General features: G+C 39.1%; 1 protein-coding gene across 1 annotated transcript; it reads right to left on the bottom strand.

The window, feature by feature from the left end:
• Positions 1 to 394: 394 nt before the first annotated feature.
• LOC119739155 (alanine aminotransferase 1-like) lies at positions 395 to 24,034 on the bottom strand. Its single transcript, XM_038213986.1, has 13 exons — positions 23,402 to 24,034; positions 21,159 to 21,248; positions 14,756 to 14,864; positions 9,507 to 9,640; positions 8,641 to 8,754; positions 7,200 to 7,329; positions 6,619 to 6,698; positions 5,122 to 5,255; positions 4,884 to 4,992; positions 4,680 to 4,745; positions 4,055 to 4,210; positions 3,685 to 3,797; positions 395 to 3,172 (listed from the first exon to the last, which is right to left on the bottom strand). The coding sequence occupies exons 1-13, from the start codon at positions 23,663 to 23,665 to the stop codon at positions 3,073 to 3,075; spliced, it is 1,599 nt and encodes a 532-aa protein (XP_038069914.1). The 5' UTR covers positions 23,666 to 24,034; the 3' UTR covers positions 395 to 3,072.
• Positions 24,035 to 24,187: the final 153 nt, after the last annotated feature.

Raw genomic sequence — 24,187 nt, forward strand, 5'->3', positions numbered from 1 at the left:
TTTCCAACAAAATTGTAGCCGTGTATGCCAGTTCAACATTAGTATAAAGGGCGGCAACTCCTTTGAACACAAAAGCATCTGCAAAAGAGTTGAGAAAATGGAAGAATCCATCTGCCATCTTGGAGAAAAAAGGGCCACCTCCGAGCTCCTTCATTTAAAGACAAATGTAAATATTCAACCTTGATTTCATATTTTGAATTAAAGGGAGCATAGATTTTACATGGGAATCATCCAATTCTATTAATATTACCAAAATTCTATTGAAATCCTCGTTCTTTTGTTTTTACTACTGCTTAAAATCCTATAATTAATAAGATCTTGACAGGATGCAAATAAGACTGATCTAAACAGTTCAAAAAGGCCAAATTCAAAAATGAAATCAGGAGACAGTTTGTTAATTTCTAAAACTTCAAAGGGTTTATTATTAACACATTTTAAACAGCCAATAAAATATGTATACTTGTATATATTACATAAATGATACATCAGCTAATAGAATTTGTCAATTACATAGTATCAACAATTTCATTTGTGCGTTTTTTTTCTCATTATGTCGGATAAGTATGTTTTTTTCTATAATAAATACTGCAGTCAATCAATCATTGCATTGAAAATATATTTGGAAGCAAAATAGTTCTGTAAAGCAAGATACTTCACAGAGGAGTTTATTTATTTTTTGATGACTTTTCAACACACACATTTCCTTTTAACTAAACACGTTCTTAAAAGGGAAGAACAAGTCCATTGTGCATTTCATTCAGTGCAAATCACCCATCATTAAAAAACAAAAACAAATTAATCCAATCCCCCCCCCCCAAAAAAAGGGGAAAACCTCTTGATTTGAATAAAACAAGATACCAAAATCAACAATCACTCCGGCAGTTAAAATTTAAAAAAAGAAGAAAAGAAAGAAATCAGTGATTGCCAGTCAAGTTCAATAGCAGCAATTTTTATTTTTATTTCAAAATAAAAATGAATGGCCTTGCATCTGACACTAAATAAAAACACCAACATTTTATTTCAGAATTCTAGCTTTGTCTGCTCCCCATGTATGTTACGACCGATGTCTCCACGAGATAATTTTTATGAAGATTTGAAAATCTTTCATTATTATAAATGGCTTGAATTTCTACTCCGGCTTCCAAAACAGCTTAATGAATGCAATGTACAAATAATTCAACACACTGTCCTTGTTTTTGGTTCCATCAGTCCAAATATCCAGCACCATTTTTCTTCTTCTAATTTCACACTATTGCTTTGAATACTGTTCAGAGAGGAAAACAAAAGCAAGATGATAAAACGACAATAGGCTGATACCCATAAATGAATGACACGTTCATAGTAACGTTTACCACGTAAGCAGGGCACCATGCAATGCAAATAGGGGGAAGACAAACTACTCATACACAATGATCACCACTGCTTAGGCCGCATCCGAATGACTTGGCTACGGCTAGAAGTATGCACCTGTCTATGGGAAGTGGCTGCAGCCACTTCAATAGGCGCATGTGTACTAATATCCAGCTGTAGCCAAGTAATTTGGACTTAGCCATAGTGTCAATACACAGCCATGTATAGCGAGAAGGGTGACAAATATCAATTTGGACTTCATTTTGTGTCCATCTCGGTTCATGAGTGTCAAAGCGTTAAGGGACTTGCAAAATACACAAGTTTCTCTAGTTTTGTAACCATTGTTGATAATGCGATCAAGATAACCCCAGTTTTGCATAATAGGATGTTTTTCCCATTCTGGGACAACAAAATTTCATCCCAAACTGGTACCTGTCATGTTGCAACTATTCTATACACGGCTCTAGAGACACAGATCTCAATGCACAGAAGAGAGTACATGAAGTATCTTCAGACTGGCCAATAAATGCATACACAATTCTAAGTTACAAAACATATTTGGGTGCTTGGTCATGCAGGTCACGGTATGTAAGGGTGTTTACGATGGTCACTGGGGTTTGCACATGTAAAACATACAGGCAGTGTCCAATGCATACACATACTTTTTGTCACGCTTAACTTGAAGGGCGCCCCCTGTTGACAGATTGCTCAGTCCACTTTTGAATCTTGCAGCACACCTACTCACTGAACTACATCTTTGTGTCCAATAGGCCTGAGACTTAATGACGTCACGCTTCGTTTCCATGTGCACTTTCCTATGTGGTAGACGGTCCCTACTTCGTCTGGCGTCCCGACTTCGCTACCATAGGAAAGCGCATAATGTAAACAAAGCCACTACGTCATTAGGTCTATTGAAAACGCAAATCTGTTCTACAACTCTACATTTTCCAATCCCAATTAAAAAATTGTAATTTAAAATCTGGGGCACCATCAAAACTGTTTTAAGAATCACGTATTGGTTAACAAGGGGCAAGTACAAGAGAATTATCCTCCTCTTTTCAAATTAAAGCAAACGTCAAAACAAAACAAAACAAAAATTCTTCAAGTCCAAAAAGTGAAAGAGCATTGAAAAGAGACAGTAGTTCATTAGTATATTCCGTGTCTCTTTGAATTAAAATTGGAAAGAAAAGGCCACGCTAAAAACAAAAATCCAGTTTAAAACTTCTAAAATTGCAACCCACCTGCTAAGCAGAAGGCTATTTCATTCAATTTTTAAAAATATGTTCCAAAAGAAGTACCGCTAAACTTCAGTTCTGGTATCTCATGACTTGGTGTGCCACTAGGCCAACGCAGAGGCAAAATACTGCCTCTGCCATTCACCCAAAGATGAAATGTCTTCTGAGCTCATTGTGAAAAACACCACAGAAAAATTCAAAGTGTCTGAAAATACACTCACATGAGTGTTTCTTTTAAAATGGGTGAGATAATGTAAAAAAAAAAAAACACCTTCCGTCGAAAAAATCCGATGAAGTTTAAAGCGGAGTTGAAAAATATTAATATGCTTGAAATTGACATTTTACAGATCAAAGGGTGTAAAGGTGCTTATTCAATAGCATACAGTGTATATATTACTAGGGGACCGCGCTTTGAGTACAACCTTTGGCAATACAGATTGGTTAAAAATACTATCATGGTGGCAGTAAAGGAGGGGTTAAACTTGTCTCAGTCCTCGTCTTTGTAGCGAGCCATGAAACTGGAATGGAATTTCTTGAATCGTTCCATCACGTCCTTGAACTTCTCAACGGAGGGCAAAATGGTCATCCTGTGGGAAAGATTCAAAGTTATTTCATTATTAAGGGAGCAGTTTAAACATCTGGTATAAAACTGGGCCGCCAATAACAGCCCTCGCCTTTGGCTCAAAACCAGTTAAGGGCCTGTAACGATAATGGCCCTCTTGCTTGGCTCAAAACCGGCAAGGGGCCTGGTCTCTGATAACCGCCCTCGCCTGTAACTTAAAACCAGTTAAGGGCCTGCTCGCTGATAACGGCCCTTGCCTTTGACTTAAAACCAGTTAAGGGCCTGCTCGCTGATAACGGCCCTCGCCTTTGGCTCAAAACCGGTTAGGGGCCTGCTCGCTGATAACGGCCCTCGCCTTTGGCTCAAAACCGGTTAGGGGCCTGCTCGCTGATAACGGCCCTTGCCTTTGGCTCAAAACCGGTTAGGGGCCTGCTCGCTGATAATGGGCCTTGCCTTTGGCTCAAAATTGGTTAGGGGCCTGGTCGATGCAGATGAATAATCAATTCAAGATTAATGAGGCAGAATGTTTGGACGTACCTGAAATGGTAGGTGCCTGGTCTCTGGCCGAATCCCGATCCAGGGACGACACAGATTCCGGCTTCTTCCAGTAAATGTTCAGCATAGAAGACGTCAGGTGCCTTACCTACCTCCTGGTAAAACAAGGACAGGGACAAGAGCAGATGAACTCATGATTAATCAAATTGTCTTAAAGGTATGTAGGATCGTTTGCTTTTCATGCATTATGTTTGTTCCAATAATACCATACCAATCAAAATCCATAAGAAGAATGTTCAAAAACTAACCTGTTGAACTGTCAACTAAGTGGATGTTACACTGTCAGAGAAAACAGTGAAAAACTATGCACAAGCCGTCAGACAAACTGAAGAGCAAACCCCTAAGCTCTTACCTTGGCTTTATTGACGGCATTCTGTGGTAGGTCTATCCTTGGGAAGGAGTACATCGCACCCATGACAGGGTTACAGCTGATACCCTCCACCGAGTTGAACGCCTCAGCGACAATCTTTGCCTTCTCTGCTAAAGTGGACAACACGTGAGCCTTCTCCTGCAAAAACCAGGAACGGAAAATTGGCGGGGGTTAGTGGGTGGCGCCAATCTACAATGGTGCTTAGCAGAAACATGAAGCAACATTCAGCTGAGTAAAATCACAAGCAATTTGCTGATCTATGGGGCTCAGCTTCACGGCTCTGTTAGCAAGGAAATTCCCTGCTAACAGGGAAATTCTGTGCTAACCCTGTTTATAGCACAGTATCCTTTAGTGCAGGCGCTCAAGCCAAAATTCCTCGCTTACCTGTGAAATATGCTAACCATAAGGGCAGCTTTTTCTGCTATAGTTGGTGGGATATTTTTTTTGCTTATGGTAAAGCAGAGCAATGACATTGGGCCCAGTTCTCAGGCAGGCTGCATAGCAATACAGACAGCATCATGAGCAACTACATCCCACGATGCCATGCTTTGTTTTCCCAAGTACTCCCATAAGAAAACCTGCGTGTCAACAAAGTGACGTGACTTACCTCTGAGAATGTTTCATACGATGGTTCCCCTTCCTTTGGTGGGTTCACGACAACGTCCATTACAGCCTATGAAGACAAAAGCAACAAAAAAATGCTTTCATTCATTTAAGATTATCTTTGACAAAATTGTTTCACAGAAAATTATTTCAAAGGGCTGACCCCTTTCCCTATCCAATTCGTATCACTAATGAGTAGCCTGGTTACCTGTCCAGAGACGGTGGGACAGAGTTTGGCCGAGATGAGCTTGAAGAGCTGAGTCTTCACCTCCGTATCCAGATTGATGATCTCACAGTAGCCTCCTCTCAGACCACACCTAGCGAACGAAGAAGAGGAAAAACCTTGCATCAAGTACGGAGCAGACGCAGGGAACAAGATGGGCGAGAAGACAAAGGTGGCTTCAATCCACACAAAATCCAGCATTTGTAGGATTTGAGGCACTTACTCTCCCATATACCCCTTGGACGTGGAATGGAAGGACATCAGCTCCTGGTTGGAGTATTCGTCTCCGAGCTCTGTCAAGACTTTCTTGAAGGAATGGAAGTGGCTCCCCTTAGCGTACACATTGTCTTGGTAGACCTGGTTAAAGAGTCAAAAATGAGTGAGAATAAGCACAGTAATCTGTGACTATGATTATTGTGCTCAGGAGATTAACAAATATCAAGAGTTGATCTGAGGAATCTGAGCATAAAGGAAACTCAGGGTTCAACGAAGCAGTGCTGTAGTTTTTGTATTCGAGAACTCATACTCTGGTAATTTTTGAACTTGTACTCGTACTCGCACTCGCAAGAAATTACTCGCACTCACAAGAAAAAAAATACTGGTACTTGTACTCATGCTCATGGCAAAGGACTCATAATCGTATTCATGAAAATGTTCTTTCACTGGAATTTTAAATTTAACCCTCCCTCTCTCAGTGCCGATCTGTAGTGAGTAATCCTATGGGTCAAAATCTATCAGGTTACAAGTTTTAACAGGTCTGTAAGCTGGCCTCATATTGGTACAATTGACAGGTTAAAATGGCTGCCACACAATCTGTACCAGTATTAATGGTCACCCTATCTATCAAACCACTTAAACGGGCTTTAGCAGTTATACGGTGTAATTCATAGTCGTTTCTGCTAGTTGGACCAGCCTGTACAAAAGCTATTGAGAGAGGTAGGGGTTAGGTTTTTTGACAGTTTGCGATAGTTACCATGGTTACAAGTATCCGCTCTGTTCACAAGTACCCCCTCACCGGCAAATAAAGTACAGTTGGGGGTGACTGAACAACGCCATCTTGACTGACTACAATATTTTGCCGCAAAGCACGGCCACTGCGTGTCGTGTACATACATAGTACAAATCCCCTGGTGTACGTGTGTCACACACAAGGAACGGTGCGCGTCAACCAGCGAAATGTCCCGCCCATGGGGCGTCATTGCTAGGTAAAGGGCGCCCTCTTTTGTTGGCGCACGGAGCCCATAGGAGGCTTAAGCCGTATAACTGTCAAAACCTGTTTAAGTGGTTTGATGAGTTGCCAATTAATACTAGTAAAGCTTATGTGGTATATGCAGGAAAAGGATCAATTTTTTTTTATTGTTTAGGATGCTTTTGCATTTGTCTACTGCCTAGTTGGACAGAAAGGAGCACTCCAGGACATGTGTACACACTGAAATATACTCTTACTCATGTAACTACTCATTCTCATAGAAAAAATGTCATTGCACTTGCACTCGTACGCATGGCAAGGTACTCGTACTCGTAAAAATGTACTCAACTACAATACTGTGATGAAGAAACGGTTGGTTGCATCACTTTGGCAGTTCCTAAATGGTGTAATCAGAAACTGAATCCATTACACTGACAACAATACACTGACAACAATACACTGACAACTGTTGTGACTTTGTAAGATAGTGAGTGCTGGTTTGTCAAAGATCTTCAAAGTTTGGACACTTGCCTCATCAGCTACAATGACCAGGCCCTCTCTGTGAGCAAACTTGATGACGTCTTCAATGTTACTTCTGCTGATTACTTGACCTGGAAATGACATAGATTGAAAATGGTAACATGGATTCAAAGCACTGGTCCACCATTGTCGACCACCATACCAATTTCAAACGATAATTTGTGAATTACAAGAAATTCCAGCCAGTAAATTAGACCACTATTTTTGTCTCTTTTCAGATGCCAGTTTTGGTGCTTTACTTTTTTTTTTTTAACTTAGTCTTAACAGTAATCGATCCCACATATTCACAAAACAAGATTTATTTTGGAAATGGTGCTAGTATGTATCTTAGCAAATCTGCCATTCATTGAAACTTGAAAAATTTCTTGACAGCCTTAGCGAAACATTTCAAGGCCAGCTCATACTTCACGTGAATGCGAAGTGAATTCGAGGTCGTAAAACATTCGCTGCAAACTTCACAGAAATGTGTTTCAACTTTTGCGAATTTGCATTGCGAAAAGTAGGCGTAATGTCAGAAATTCACTTTCGTGTTTGCATGAAGTACAAATCAGCATTAGGTTAGTCTCCAATACCTGTTGGGTTTCCAGGATTGATAACGACAATACATCGTGGTGTGCAGTGTGTCCTGGCTTTGTCTATCGACCTCTGCAGTTCAGCCACGTCCAGCCCCCAAGCATTAGCCTCGTCCAAGTAATAATTGATCTAGGAAAACATTAACCCATTTATCAATTCATATCTTCATGTTCGTATTACTCAATGGTAACAACTTATGCAAAAAAAAATAACTTAAAATTAGCTATTTTTTGTTTGTTCCTTTAAACACCCTTAAAAAAAAAGTCCACACTCATTGGAGGGGTCACAATTTGAAATTGCAAAGTTTGCAAATTAAAATTATCTTTAAACCTGCAACTTTTCAAACTGCATCATTTTTCATATTCCGTTGTCAATCTCGACCGATTTACAGTCTGTGATACCAAACGGGGTATCAAAATGTAGCTAATAAAATTCCCCAAAATCTATATAAATGACGTCATCATAAGTCGATCAGATTCAAAATTATGACCCCTCAAATGAGTGAAGATTTTTTTCTTTTTGGCGGTGTTTATTAAGGTAATTACAATTAATTTAATTATTTGTAGACAAATGATAATCATCTACATACAACACATACATAGGTTTTTACTGTTCTTGAAAAAACAACAGAAATGAAATTAAGTGATTACTTTTTCAACGTCCTGCATTAGTTTTTGAGTGGTGTGGTTACTGGAATTACTAGGCGTGAAATGAAAATGCATCCTGCACAGAAATTCCTAACAAAGGACAAGGTTATTTCTTGTTTAGTTTAGAATGAAGTGTGTCGGTGGGAAAGCTATGGAGAGCATTCAAAGCCAATTCTAAACAATAGGTGTCCTTAGCCACTGTGATCTCAATAGAGTTCTGTGATATGATACAAAGTTTCACAAAGAAAGAGGGCAATTCCAGCTTTTATGAATGGAAATGCAATGTCCGCGAAAGATCCAATTAACCAGGACATCTAACTAGTGATTAAGAGAAAGGATCTAAAACTCCTAGTCTGTAACTCCTTGACCGTTACTAGATGATAGGAAAGAATGTAGTATCTAGACGCCACTTCTTTGGCTGTGTACAAAGTCTATGGAGGGTGGAGTGCATTTTTAAAGTATTTTCTCACAAAATTGGAAATGCTTCTCAGTTCCAGATTCATGTCTTTTCAACATTTTTGCAATGACTGATGTTCACAGAGATAATACATGATGAAAAAAAGTGGCGTCAGGATGCAACATCTTTCCGATGATGGATGTTCACGATTTGAAATATACATTTTCAGGTTCACTCACTGCGCTTGTAAAAGCTCTGTCATGGACATTTCAGAATGCTGATATTGCCCAAATTTTTCTTTTGTTTAGCACCACTGTAAAATTTGAATTTGATGTATATTTCTACTTCTAGCTTCCACATTCCTGCCAAATAATGACACAAATCCACTTTTGTTACCTGTATAGCATCTATTTCAGCTAGTGTTGCAGAGTAGAGTGGATATTGCGGTATGGGAATCATAACTCCACTTCTCTCCTTCCCTTTACCAGATACTAACAGCTTCAGAACACACTGAATAATAAAAACAAGAAGTACAATCTCAAAGAAAGTAATGTTTTGACTTAAACTCTAAACAGGGACAGAGAAAAAAGTGAACCCCAAACTTATAGAATGACCCACATCTCCTCAAAAGAGGAGGTTTTGTAAATGAAGAAATCTACTACTTAGTTAGTCCTGAACAGAATTTTTGATGAAAAACAAACACCAAAAATCAATCAAAATACTGCAAGTAACACTTGCGCCATCCTCCTGGCAAACTTTCTGTCCATGTGACATACCAGTACGTAGCACTTTGAGCATAAATATCTTGTCAAATTTGCCGGGAAAGTCTTAAATTCTTTAAAAGCACAATCCTCAACAATAGGGTGAAAATGTACAAGTGGAAACTAGGACAAACAACTTGATATTATTACCCTGCTTCATTGCCCAACCCCATGTCACATTTTTGTACCCCTTTAGTGTGAAAAGGCCCACATGTTGGAGTTGCTAGTAATACTGAGCTGAGCTCTCCACAGACCTTGTAAATATCCATATTGGAAAGGATTTTTTTGACGTTGGTTTTCTCTCCACAGACCACTTTTCAAGTTTGGTTGAGATTGATGACTGAACTTACAGTGAACTGGAACACACATACACACGGACACACAGAAGGAATACGCAATCCCAATAGCCCCCTTCTGGCTTGAAAGCCAGAGGGATATTAAAAAAGGTAACACAAGTTTTTAAACCAAAGTTGATAAACCGCTTTGCGCTCTTCATCTCACCCTGATTCCTTCGCTTGCTCCAGCCGACAGAATAATGTCATTAGGGTTGCTAGGGATACCGCCATCTCGTCTCTGGATGTAGTCCGCTGCGTCTTCGCGTATGACGTCTAGGCCGGGACTTTCACTGTATGAACCTAAATGAATTAACACACGGCAAACACACACAAAATCAGCACACTGTGAGTAAATAAGGATCTTGTGCCTTGAAGCTCCCCAACTGAAGCAGATTACTCTGATTTGAAGGAGGCAATGTAACCCTTGCTGTATTATTGTAATATTTGCCAAAAGGCCAGATATGCCAATCCCCCTCCCCCATGGAATGTATTGGAGGATGCAAATATGTATTAAAGCATTACACGTTTTCATTTCTTGGGGTGCATGGCAAGCTCACAAGGGTCTGAAAAAAGAAATAGTGAATGTACAATGTACATGTACATGCAACAAACAGTATTTTCTGAAAGCAAATATTAATAAAAGCAAACCAATCAAATTTCAGTAGCCCAATCATAGAGTTTTCATTCCTTCATCATGATGTGTGTACTACATGTAGTATCTTGTAGTAGAATGTCATGGTCAAGTGGTTAGGCCAAAAAAAAAAAGTCTCCGGTTTCTGGTATGCGCGCGCGTTGCCGTAGCCATGCGCGTCGGCAAAATGAAAAAGTTTTTTTTCAATACAAGATGATGTCTCAAAACCGCCAAACTCACTGGTTTGACTTGAATCCTGCTGCTGCACAATTTTAACGTGTTTTTAGATGGGGTTATGATCGAGAATAAGCTTTATGTGGCCTCTCTGGACTCCCATATATTTGCACTAAGTTTAGTCGGGCACCATTTGCAGTCATCAGCCCCCCCCCCCCCCAAAAAAAAAATGGGTAAAAAAAAAAAAAAAAAAAAAAAAAACCGCGTCGCCGCACCACTTTTGGGGCAAGCTCCATACCAGAAACCGGAGACTTTTTTTTTTGGGCCTTATGGTGTTTTACTCATGTACGATGGTGCGTGGGTTTGAACCCAGCCAGGAACATGTTGTTTGTGCCCTTGGGCAAGACACTCAACTACAATTGCCTCTCTCCACCCAGGAGTATGAATGGGTACCTGTGAGGGTAGAGGACCGATTGGGCGCTGATATCGCCCGCCATGTGGTCTCATGGCCTGATGAACGGGGGAAGAATTGTAAAGCGCTTTGAGATTGTTGATACTATGGAAAGTGCTATATAGGCCTAAGCATTATTATAACACCTCACCTACGGATTCTGTGTCTTGATTGGCCGAGAGCGAGTCACATGATACTTTCTATTTTTGCTATCTTTCTGTGCACGGCCAAAAGTACTATACCTGTAGCAACAAAAGTACTACATGTATACCATTAGCAACCAAAGTACTATTTCCACGGCGCGGTATTTGTGTGTAAATGCATGCTGATGCGCGCGTTGCACGTTTTGTTCCAAAGAGAGCGCGCCACAGAGTTGAGTTCAAACATTTCACGAAGGGGTAGTTTGGAAGAGAGAAATACTTTTTCCACCAAGTTTGTATTGAAATTGAAGTTTATTTCAACTTTGTTCAGATTTAAATAATTAAAAATATTAAAACCAAGCAGAATCTGTGGGTGAAGTGTTATAAAACAAATATTGAATGCTTTATCTCGTGGTGAAGTAAAACTAGCCTCCCTCGGTGATCCATGGAGCATTCTATTTTCCCTCGGCTTCGCCTCGGGAAAATAGAATGTCCATGGATCACCTCGGGAGGCTAGTTTTACTACACCACTCGAAGCATTCGATATTTGTATACTATTATTTTAATTTTATTTTATCTTCAGTACTGACCAGAATGAAAAAAAATTAGTGCTGCAACTGATCCTCAAAGTTCGGTTCGTTTGCGGTTCGATTTTTTCCTCTGAACTTCGGGGTTCGGTTCGGCTTCGGAAGTACATACATAATATACATGTCCATACAATGTATTACTAGTTACAATGAAAAGCATACAATGAAAAGCATACATGGGCAGTTCCCCTTTTCGAACAAACAGGTGTGTATCGCGCACGTCTGACAGAAATAGGCACAGCAATTTCCACATGCTATTTTACACAAGTTGAAGGATGAATCTTATTTTTGTTATGTAAACAAAAGTCCGTTATAATTTGACTTGATGACGTTGAGAAATGAACATTGTAAATTGCTACCGTGTTACCTATCGCAGCCCTATCTGGCCCGGCAACTATGATAAAATTGGCGATCGAATTCCACTTTAAAATTATTAGACAGACCAAACTTGTTGGTTCTCAATAAACAGGTATGTCATAGATACAGGGCAGGGTGTTGATTTTTTTAAGGGAAATTTGGGGGTAAAATGACGATGTCAGCGCGGCGACACAACACGCAACCCGAAAATAAAGATGGCGATCACCGCGCGATGTACCGTGAACACGCACGGCGCGCTGAATCGCAAGGTACGAACCGCGCAGGAAAATCGTGATTTCTACCTCAAGAAACTGTTAAAAATTGCAAAACGGGTGTCATTAGAATTGAGAAGTCTGCTTTTGATTATAAAGGTGATTTTTTTAGCAATAAAACACATTTTTGACTCTAATTTGATCAAAACAAAACAGGGGCCCTACGCTACACGATCGCCATAAAATTTTCCCACACGTGCTGACGGGTTTTCCCGACAAGTTCCGTCCCATCCGAGCATGCCCTGATGATTGCTTCGTGGCAATAATTGCTGATTTGTTTTGTTCTAAGAACAAACAGGTCCTTTTACTGTGCCAAACTTATGAAATCATAATTATTTTTAGCAACAAGCTGACAAGTAGCTGCCGTATAAAATTATAACTTTTCGATTCGCGACTGCCATGAATATTCATATTGTGGACGGATCCATTAATTTTGTAAAGGGGTGTTTCACCCTCTTTTAGGAGATTACATCGTTTTTCGTATTCATTCTCAACGAAAAAAATATATTGCGAAAAGAAAGAACTTATTCTGAATATGGGAAAGGTTTCAGACTCCAAAAAAAGTATTTTTTTTAAAATTCTGATACAGTGAAAAAAAACTGAAAATGCTGGTGAATTTCGCCGAGGATAGCCGCAATTGGTTTGGTCCAACCATACTACGTCACGCTGGAACGAACACGGCGCAGCATGGGCCAGAGATACTGACCACGCTGCATGAATATTGCAAAGAGCACGCTTTTCATTGAGAAAATCTTAAGGCGCGTACGATTTTTTCAAAGCGTATTGGCCCGGTATCCTATTGTATGCCTTGCTAGAACACTGCAAATCATGAAGATGAATGCGGTGACTTGTCAACACTTACCGTGTTGACAAGTCACCGCATTCATCTTCATGATTCAATCATCTGTGCATTTTATTTTTGCCCTTTCATTGCAAGCATTAGCATACCTAGCGCTGTCAACAAATACTTGCCGAACTTTCCGAACTGACATTTGGGTTCGGTTTGGTTCGGGTTCGGTTCGGAAGGCCAAGTTCGGCTATTGTTAGTTCGGTTCGGTGGTTCGGCTGCAGCACTAAAAAATTAAATGTTCTTGGTCCAGGTGGCTTGACAAAATTTGAAAACTATGATTTTGATTAACTGTTCATGGATAATTCTTTTTCTGTTTCAACAACTATTGGCCAAGAAAACAAAATGTGTGTTCACGGTAACGCCCTAAAAACTATCCAAGCAGTAACAATGTAGGTAGGAAAATAACTTTATTTTGCAACATTTCTTTTGGTTTGTGCATCTGTTAGTCTTTTATATTTATTTTGGACTTAAAGCATTCTTTATGGTAATCTGTTTAATTAACCTAATTGATTTTTGTTAATTATCCAACAGCACACAAACAAATTTGCGTTTTCAAAATGTAGTTCATTAAAATTTTTGGCCAAATGTGGCAATAAACAGTTTGCAGTTCGGAAATCTAGCCTAAAATCCAGGTAGGGCGGGTCAAGGTTAACGCACAAGTTTTTTCAGGCTTTACATTTTGCTTGATGTTCATTGGACCTTCCATAAAGAACCTTGAAGTGCGAATTCCGTTTCAAATACACTGCATAAGTATTTCAATTCGGCAGGATTTGCACGTACATTTGTACACTGATTTCCGTCGGTGATAACTATCCACCTTTTTGCTACTGAGCATGCTCTTTGGTCCTCTCATCTTTGAGAGGGACTCATGTCCCCAAAAAAGGACCGATCGTGTTATCATAGTTACACCATTGTTCTGCCTGTGTTGGTTACAGCATCACGGGTGATAACCCATTGAGTGGTGATAGCATTTATTGGTTTGGGGTTAAGTGTTAGGTCATGCGATGCCTTGTCCAATTAGAAAAATTATCAAAAAACCAATCTGTGTTACAACATCCCAAAAGCTGGCTGAATTGGTGAACTTTGGTTTATAACCCACATCTACACACTGTCAAACTCTGAAGGTGTTTGAGACTTTGAGTACACAGAAGAATTGAGAACTGATTAAACTGGGGGCTGGATAAAAAAGCAGACTTCTATTTCACAAACAGTGTCTGGTTTTGGAAGCTGCTTTTATAGAAATTTTTCACTTTTCATAACACAATTGGGAAATAATAAAAATAAAATTCTAAAAATTATCTCTGCCTTAGTAGAATTTGGGAAATTTGGTTTGTGGAGAGTTGAATTCAAATTTTAAATTTTAAACATGTTAAATTTTGAAATCTAAATTACATTAAAAAAAAACCACCTTAGAAGGTGCTTTTACAGAAGTAAAAATTCCACTTTTTCGTAAAGAAAAGGACAAATAACAAAACACTAAGTCTATTAACCCTTACTCTCTGAGGGTAGTTTACTGCATGTCAGTTGGTTATGCCAATGCCCTCCAGCTGCAGTTATTTGGCAGATAACAAGTCTTAACAGTGAAGGCTCCAATTGGCAGGAGTTGGAGGCCCTGGAGGGTGCCTGATACTGACCAGCTGGGGGCACTCACTTTGTTATCAGAGGACTCTCATTGTTCTCTGTAGCATGTATTGGAGTGCCTGTCCAGTTACCCTTGAAATGACATGGCAGATATTGGAGGGCCATGCAAAAAACATAGGAGATTTTCTTGAGGCACAATTGGCATGCATTGGAGGGTCAAGTAGGGTAAGGGTTAAAAAGTAGTTTTTTAAGTAGACCCATGGAATTTGTTTTGTGCGGCTGTTTAAATTTAAATTTTTTAAAGATTTTGAAATTTCGATTACATCACAATGTCCAATATTTAATGCAACTGAGAGTTTGACGGTCTCCTACCTATACTTCCTCCTTTACACGAGTGGAGGATTCTCCGGGCTCGATTCTTGGCATCTTCGGGGAAACTGGGATCCTCTAAGAGCTTGGGATAGGTGCACAGGGCTACCACCTGGAAAAAAAATAAAAATAAAAAAAAATTCAAATTGACAAATGTGACCAGCAATTTTACTTGGATTATTACACAAAAAATTAGTGGCAAATTAAATTGTAATATCGTGTGCTTGGATACTGTAATTTCATTGGTTGAGAACAGTCACGTGTCCAGTCTGTAAAAAGCACAATAGTTAACCACATATACACTGTACGCTGCGCACGCATGTAGAACCTGCAGGCCTTCGCGACTGAGAACTCATGCATACATGCAATGCGCAATGGCTACGTCTCATGTCCAGCAGGAAAGCCTGCAGTTATCAAGCGTTACACTGCACTGACATTATTTATTTCTTGCAATAGTAAGTTACAACCATTTATCGTTTTGTCTTACAATGTATTGGCATGATACAACAAAACAATTATTGACTGCTGTGATGTGGGATATGCTGTTTGGTGCACAAGCACCCCTCGGGTGTTAGAAGCTGCATATCCCACATCACAGCGGTCGATAATTGTTACACGTAATTTACAGGCATGATATATTAACTTCAGGGATAACATAGGAAAAAGTGTCCAGCAGACCCCAAAAGAGTAATTTCTACAGTACAAAATGCTAAAAATGGAGGAAATAATGGGTAAGGCTGGAGGGAAAAAAAGAAGGAAATCCTATTAAATTTAGAAAAAATATTTGTCATCATGTACCATTTCTAAAAATAGCTCAGATTACTGGTGCAGAAGATCCACTGGGGATAATCCTTGATGACTAAATTTGATCTGACCTGACCTGACCTGACCTGACCTTGTATGCATATAGATGAGGTTAGTAGAGGTGTGCTGTTCCTGTGTCACCCATGACTGACTTAAAGGGAATATACATCATTTGCTTTTGCTGTAATTTTCAGAAATGGATGGAATTGGGGGATTGGAAATATAAAGCAAATATAGTTACACTGACTTTTTGGAGGTTTTGGGTTCGAAAATGCTATAAAAACCAAGAAAAACGATCATTTACCTGTAGTCTGGTTCCCTGACTCCATATAAGAAGAAACAGAGCAGTTTACATACATTGGGGAATTGTAAGGTCAGGGAACCAGTCTAGCTGGCTCGTACCCGTTCATAGGTTTGTAATCGATTGCAAACAAGTGCAATAGTCAATTGGGGCCAGTATTTGAAAAAAAGCCAGTTGTTTCCAACGCTGATCGGCAGATCAGCATTGGAAATTGATACAAAAATACCACTTTTCTTGAAAATGACAGTATACCAGGTGCCATAATTTTACAGGATGCTTTAGACTGTCATTTACCAACGTCCTATTAAGGTATTTCGCAAAAACTTGGTAGTTTTATTTTTCGATGTTTGCAAATGTTGTATATTCCCTTTAAGGCCCAAAAAAATGTATATATTTCTGCTTCCCGGGGTTCCCATATCTCGACTTGACCCTATTTTTTTCTGTGAAACACGTAAAATTGCAAAATGCACGTTTTAAATTTTGTTCCCATTTCACAAACATGCTCCTGAACAATCTGTTGACATCAAAAACCCTTACAAAACATATTCTCTTTCCATATCTGTTTGTTTGCTTATTTACAATGATGAATTCAGTAAGAAACCTCCGTTGTTTTTCTGACACTCTCAGTAAGTTTCCTTCAGGGTGATGAAAAGTATATGCGGCATGTAATTATGGTAGACTGGTACCCGCCACTATAAAGATTACAGCCAAAATGCTGAATGAAGGACTGGGAACAGTCCATAGCACTGAGCCTACAAGGCCTACATGGTCGAATTTCAACGTTATAAAAAATGTCACGCAAACATCATTGAAAAGAGTTAATTCACAGAACCTGATCTCTCTTTTAGTTTTTACTTTCCGTTTCCATGTGTATATACTGCAAGTTCTTAATACTCATTCTCGAACATGTTGTAGCAAAACAGCCTACATGTACAGTGTTTTCCAAATTTTCCACTGCTGGTGCATGCAAGTGGTTGCTGAGACGCTGAACACATGGCAGTCCAAGCAAGCACGCCGATACAGCGTGATACCGACCGTATTGGCCATGTTCTCTTCATGACTAGCATTATACATTATGTGGTGTTATACTTAAATCTTCCATTTTGGTTAAGTATCATCAGCCTTCAACCTTTTCTCCTTTCACGAGAGCAAAATTTCATCATATTGAGGTTTTGTTTTGATAACTTTGAAAACAATTCTGGCCAACGTACGCATTTGGGGTGAAATCGGCCTACACCATAACATCGTTTAATCAGCATAAAAAAATATTCGAAAAAATAAAACGAAACAATTACCAACATACCCGTACCTTTCCTATTTTGAAACTGCATGTAATCAGACACTAAAAAAAGTAGGCCCTATACATGTATATGTTTTTCTTGGCCTTATGTGACATCAGCATCTACCAGGGCAAGTGTCAACTGCTAATTGCACTAAACTAACAAATGTGTGGGCGGGGAGTTCAAAAGTACATGTACTGTCCAAGAGATCTTTATGTACATTGTAGTTTACACCCACCCCCCAAACAAATCTGTCTATTAAAGGTATTCACAACAGCTGCACCTCTTCTTTTTTTAAATTAACGATAAGTCAAGCTTTATCAAGGGCACTTTTTGTCAATGGATACTGCCTCCATTTCATTCCAATAAAAAGCCTGATGATGAACATTGCATTCCACCTGTGGGTACAGTCAGTGCCTGTGAAGCCAGTTCTAAGTAAAGTATTGTTCTTGCTGGGGTTATTTGGTAGGTTGGGTGGTTTGATTTGAGGGGGGATGTTGCTTTGTTAATTGTTCTGAATGAAGCAGGAATTTATGACTTGTTCAATTCAATGCCTGCAGAGGTCCAGGCTAAACACAAATAGTTCAGAAAAGGAGAAAAATACCCAAAAGTAAATGTGTCCAGACTCCTGACACACACACAAATGTGTCCCGACACAAAAAATCTACAAACTGTTGTTCTAGAAATCTGAAATTTCATTCTCTGCATGTATTTCAATAATTTCAATATGATTACCAGTAGGAGCGACGTGAAGACACATAATATTTTTAATATGAAATATTTCATATTAAAACAAATCCCTTGTATAAAATCTCCCATCAACCACAGATGGCAAAATGAAAAGCCATATCTTCACATCAATCCTAATCATCATACCAAAATTATTCATCAAGAATTTGTCAAATTACGATGGCAGTTTGGCAGCTTCACAATCTTTAACGTTGAAAGCCAATAATCATCAACAATTATTTGCACAATTCATCACTGTCTTATAACCCGGATCAAATATTGTACTCAACATAAAATTAGTGATTGTATGTGCTATCGGTGTGCAGGGATTTGGGCATAAAATCACTGCAATTGTTTTTACATGCTACATATTGCACCAGCCTCATTTCTAAGGAGGTTTGAGACCTTTACATGTCTGCTGGCATGACTTGCATCATCTAAGATGCTGCATCATTGATGATATGAGAGAATTCCCTGATGTACATGTACATTCGTGCATGTGCATGCGTAGTATGAGTACATGTACGTAGTCCGTAGGGCTAAGACATACTGATTTTGTGGAAAGTGATACATTTAATATAACCGCCCCTTCTAATTCAGTTTTGTATGCATACCCTATTTTGTATACTGATGCGTGAATGTCACAATGAAATCTGGTATAGAAATACAGGGAATCTGAAAAGTATCCATGCACACATGCAGTCTGCTGGCATGTGAATCACGAGTGACTACGCCACAGATTTAGTGAATCATCTTTTCATTTGAACCCTATTCGGACCAGGGTCAGTTTGGCTTAAAATTCTCAGTATGACGTCATTTGGTTGCACTGCTGTTACCACAAAATGGCGCTTTATTGCATGTGGCATAATTTCTACACTTTCCATTAAAATACCTTCAAATTTTGTATCGTCTTGGGTCATTATCCATTAAATGAAAGACATTTTGTTATCCAAAAACACAGCTTAAGGGCACTATACCTACTTTTGGGGGCAAAATCAATTCTTGTGATTTTGTTCCCAAAATTGAAACTTTTTTCAACAAAGTGGCACTACTGAAATATTTATGGTAATTAATAATATGGATTTTTGATGCAAGAACTGTAAAAAAAGTATCCCCAAAATCAAGAAAACTCTGCAGAAAAGGTGGCGCCAATGGCGGCATTGTAGTTTTTTTATATTTTTGGTTGGGTTTCTACAAATGTAGCTCATCTCCAAGTTGGCATACATACATGTATCAACATGTACGTGTTGCAAAATGTGATATCCCTATACAGTGTACTAGTGGATTTAAATCAGGGATGTTTTTGTCCCAGAAATGTGTTCGTGTATAGGGCCATCACATTTTGCAACATGTTTGCCAACTTTGACATTAGCTAGAACCAAACAAAAACATTATACCCCCAATTTTTGGATATTTTGTAGAAAACGACTTGGGGTATAATTTTTTATCAAAGTTCGTCTCAAGGTCACGTGATCCACTAGGTCAAATTAAGTTCAAAGTAAAGGTCAAAAGGTCATCATTTTGGATTCCTTATGATGTTACCTTTCCAAAGCAACCAAGATCAACAAATTTGGCCCACAGGTTATGGAAATATGGTCATTTGAAAATTGGTGGCCACGCCCATTTTGACCAAAATTGCCAAACAAGGGGGGGGGGGGGAAGAGCGGTAGCACGAAAATCGATTGTCTGATGGTGCTAAAACTTAAAATTTCAACTTTTTTAGCCCAAAGTACCCCATAAACTAAATTAGGCCACATTAAAATGTCCTTTTATTGTTCTAATCTAAAGAGATCTAGATCATTTCACAGTAACACATAATATGTTGATCGACTCCACTTTTTTCTTTTACATGTCAATTTTTAAAACTGCTTCCATCTTCGATTTTTGTTGTTGCTGGTATAATATAATATAAAGTTGCTGGTACATGTATGCAAAGGAAGCAGACATATCTGGCAGCCCCCTCCATGCGTATTTTATGCATCTACATGTAGTTGATCACAGCGCATCAACACTATGCTTGATTAGTACCCTAAATAATGGCCACGTATGCGCACAATTGTTCATGCAGGCAATGTGATGTAAGCACTGTATAACCCATGCAAGGGTGAGAATATTAGCACAATTAACACAGCAGGCATACGTCAGCTGTGTAAGTATTATCTATGGGAATGGGTCATGGACAATTTGCATATGGATTGAGGTAACGCAGTATTTAAGTATTTATGGCAAAACCGCATTCTCAACAAAACTAAGAATCACCACAAGTTTTATACAGTATGTATGCTATTATTTGTTAATTTGTTCATCTGTTGATTTATTTTATACTTTTTAAAGTTTATAATTGCTCAAACATATTTCAGTTCAAGACATCATAGTGCGATACCATTAACGAAATATATTAAAGCATTTATAATGGCAATTTTATCAGTTTCATTAGCTGAGAAAAATCATAAGGAAAAGCTGTTGTAGACAGACGCTGTGTACTGGACACGGACAAATTTCAGGTTTACATTCATTTAAACTCAAATCAGTGTACGTTTATTATGGGGAGGTTCCAATGTCCTATGATGGCCAAGCATAGGAAGTCTTAGCTTGGATTGGATTTGGAAATGTTCTTTATTTGAAAGCGAATCTTAAACATCGGACACACATATCTTCAAGAATTAGTATGAAAATTGTGTGATAAAAGCGTTTTTAGGGGGGGGGGGGGAATTGAATCTTTCATTTCCGTAACTACAAAACTCAAACCTTAAAAGCCCTTTTTCTCACAAATTTCACATTTTTGCCATGTCAATGAATGTGAACTTAAAACAGCCACAACTTGTCACTGGAATGTCCAACTGAAGTGCAACAAACAGTATTTTGTATGAGAATTTCATTTTCTTTCCTAATACAAGTACCCATAAACCCTAATTTCGACCTCTGCCCAGTTCTATCTCATTTTGCTAGAATGGCTAACAAATGTTAACTCAACACATGCACAGGCAGGCCTGCATATAATTAGTTCTACTAAAAACACCTGATAATTTGTGGATAAGTTAATCATATTGCTAACAAATTGCATCAAGTTATCTTATATTCTAGGCAAAGTCCGAGTAGCCTTTGAAGCTATTTCAGTTGATTTTAAAATAACAGTGTGTGAATTTAAACAGCAGTAGCTTAAAACAAGGAACCTCCTTGACCATCATACGTTCAAACAATAACCAAAGTTCAGTCAGACAAATTTTGAATAAACACATTTTTAATGAAAGGGAAGGGGGTGGTGGTTGGGATGGGGGGGATGAGCACATACCTGTCTAAGAAAGGTCAAAGGTCGCTGTCCCATTGCATGTGCATCACCAATGTTGCACTTGACAATGTCGTTGAAAGGCTTGGACGCTCCCTGTTACATCAAAAACAAACAAAGAAAAGGTGATTAAATTAAATGATTTTGTCTTCAGAATTCCATTCTTCAAAATACAACATATAAAACTAAGTTTGTTTTTTAATATTCCATCTTAGAAATAATTAAGTTAGGGATGTTCAAACAGCACAATTTTCACTTTGAAATATGCCACCAATAAATTCGTTATTCAAAGGATTATACAAATCATTCTGGAACATTCCAAATTCTATTCAAAGTATGACTATGAACATTTTCAAAACAATTTTAATATTCTGTGCTTAACTTGAATATTTTTCCCACTACTACAAATACTGGTTCTGAGTAGTATTGTTGATATATGTGATTTTGTTTTGCGAATAGAACTTCACTGTTCTGCAGTGATGGTTATTGGTTAAATATTTTATAATTAGTTTAAAACAGAGGAAAGTTTAACAACCACATTTCCCAACACAACTGTTGAAGTAAAAACCTTTGATACAGTTCAGTGACTCAACTTTGTAGAATACTAAAGGAACAATTTGCACTGCATTATAGAAAAGTGATATACCAAGAAACGCTTAAATGAATAATTAGGTAACTGAAACGATGATTAAAAGTGAAGATTCAGAATTTTCAATCTGAAATTACATGTACATGATGTACGTATGAAAAATCTTGAGAACATGTTCATTTTAAACTTCCTGGCACAATAGGGACATGACGGAATGTTGCATCCTGATGCCACTTTTTTTTCATTATTATCTCAATGAAGGTCAGTCATTGCAAAAATGTGATGAATCTGGGACTGAAAAACATTTCCAATTTTGTTAGAAAATACTTTGAAAATGCACTTGACTCTTCACAGACTTTGTACACAACCAAAGAAGTGGCATCTGGATACTACGTTCTTTCCCACAATACTCTAGTGCGTGGCCATAGAATAGGGCTAGGCTGTCATGCCGACATGAGAATGAATTTCAATGAAAAAAAAACAGGAAACTTGTGAAAAACAGGAAAAAAGATGTGAAATCAGGACCCCAAAACAGGCTCAAAATAAAAAACAAAAACACAGAAATTTGGGCAACCAAAAAAACCCAAAACCAAAAAACCCAAAACAGGAATCACTGTAGGCACATTCTCATGCCTGGTGATGTCATGAGTGACAATGGATGGTTACAATCTCACTCTCTCATTTATTTACCCGTACGTACCCGTCTAACCATCATGACCATGCTAACATTTACTCCTAGAACTATGAGGCTCCGCGTGAGCGGAGCCTCATAGATGTAGAAGCCCGCAAAATTGTCTGCAGCACAAAACACTAATAAAGTACAAAAACGTCCATCAAAATGCAGACATTTCACACAGAACCGCTGCACAGTTTGCCCCTATTCTCCGTATTTCACCTCTTGACATACTCACGTATCTTGGGCACAACTAACATAGGTGGATTCTGTCGGTTTTTAGGCCAAAATGATGAAAAATATGCCCTTTCCGCACTGAGCCAAACGAACACTTGAAACGTGCACGCATATGATCAAGCGATGATTTTCGGTTCGCTCGGAGCGCGCCGCGGGGGGTACGGTACATGCACTTGTACGCATGCACATACTATCATTTCGCCTTGTACCGTACCCCCCGCGGCGCGCTCCGAGCGAACCGAAAATCATCGCTCGATCATATGCGTGCACGTTTCAAGTGTTCGGTTGGCTCAGTGCGGAAAGGGCATATTTTTCATCATTTTGGCCTAAAAACCGACAGAATCCACCTATGTTAGTTGTGCCCAAGATACGTGAGTATGTCAAGAGGTAAAGTACGGAGTATAGGGGCAAACTGTGCAGCGGTTCTGTGTGAAATGTCTGCATTTTGATGGACGTTTTTGTACTTTATTAGTGTTTTGTGCTGCAGACAATTTTGCGGGCTTCTACATCTATGAGGCTCCGCTCACGCGGAGCCTCATAGTTCTAGGAGTAGCTAACATTTACAGTGACCGTTTTCTTTTTAGTGGTCAAATACCCCCCCCCCCCCTTTTTAGTTACTCAGACTAGGACACAAAATGATGGCGAACACTATGGATGTCCACATGCATCCCACAAGATGTACAACCAGAGAATGACACCATGGACATGATGATGGACTAGTGTGTGGAGCTATGGAGGAATGACACATGCCTGCTCCAGTTGCTTCTCCAACTCGTTCGCTCTTGCCACGATGGGTCCTCTGACCGCATACTCCATCAACTTAATGTGTGGATTCATTGTATCCATCGTTAGCACTTTGGTCCTCCTGGGCTGATCGCCCTCAGTATCTCCTGCCATCATCTTTGCCGAGAGAAATGGCCTCAAGCCGGCGGTCCTTGCTGTCCGAGATGGTCGCACGAGCTGGGTCAGTGATGTAACTAGCCGGCTTGTCGAGTTGTGAATGGCGCCCTGCATCTTTGCGGTGTTGGCGCGGATTCTTTTACGTTCCACGGGTTCACAGAAAAACCACGCGCTGTGGCTAGCTGTGGTGCGTACGTAACGTGAATGGATGAGGTTAAGGTTCACCGCACAGGCGCAAAATCCACAACCAAAAGTTATCACCACCGCTCCTACCTTTGCACTCAAATTACGTCAAGAATTAACGAGAATTCCAGGTCGAAATTTGTCGTGTCGGAGCTTGGATATCTTAACTTTGGTTCGGCATGTTCTAAGAGCTATTTTGAGGAAGAGAAACGTAATAAAAAGGAATACGACTCAGCAGCACCACTTTGCACCAGCAAAGTTGTTTCCATCAGTTGTGATTACAGGGCGCACCATATTGTACAAGGATAGGCACTGTTAATACGTCATAACAGGGGTGTCTAAAAAACGAGAAAAAAATTAATTTAAAAGTAACATCAAACTAAAAAACAACAACAATTGATCAAGACATCCAAGGTCAAAATTTATAAATGAATTGTATCGCTATAATGACTC

The sequence above is a fragment of the Patiria miniata genome, unplaced genomic scaffold (genome assembly GCF_015706575.1).
Source record: "Patiria miniata isolate m_02_andy unplaced genomic scaffold, ASM1570657v1 HiC_scaffold_30, whole genome shotgun sequence".
NCBI classification, from domain to species: Eukaryota; Metazoa; Echinodermata; class Asteroidea; order Valvatida; family Asterinidae; genus Patiria; species Patiria miniata.

Coding starts and splice junctions, on each gene's coding strand:
- LOC119739155 (XM_038213986.1), bottom strand. CDS start 23,665: ATGCAGGGCGCCATTCACAACTCGACAAGCCGGCTAGTTACATCACTG. Junction 8,755..9,506: donor GAGCAAGCGAAGGAATCAGG/GTGAGATGAAGA, acceptor TTTATTATTCAG/TGTGTTCTGAAGCTGTTAGT. Junction 6,699..7,199: donor CAATCCTGGAAACCCAACAG/GTATTGGAGACT, acceptor TGTCATTTCCAG/GTCAAGTAATCAGCAGAAGT.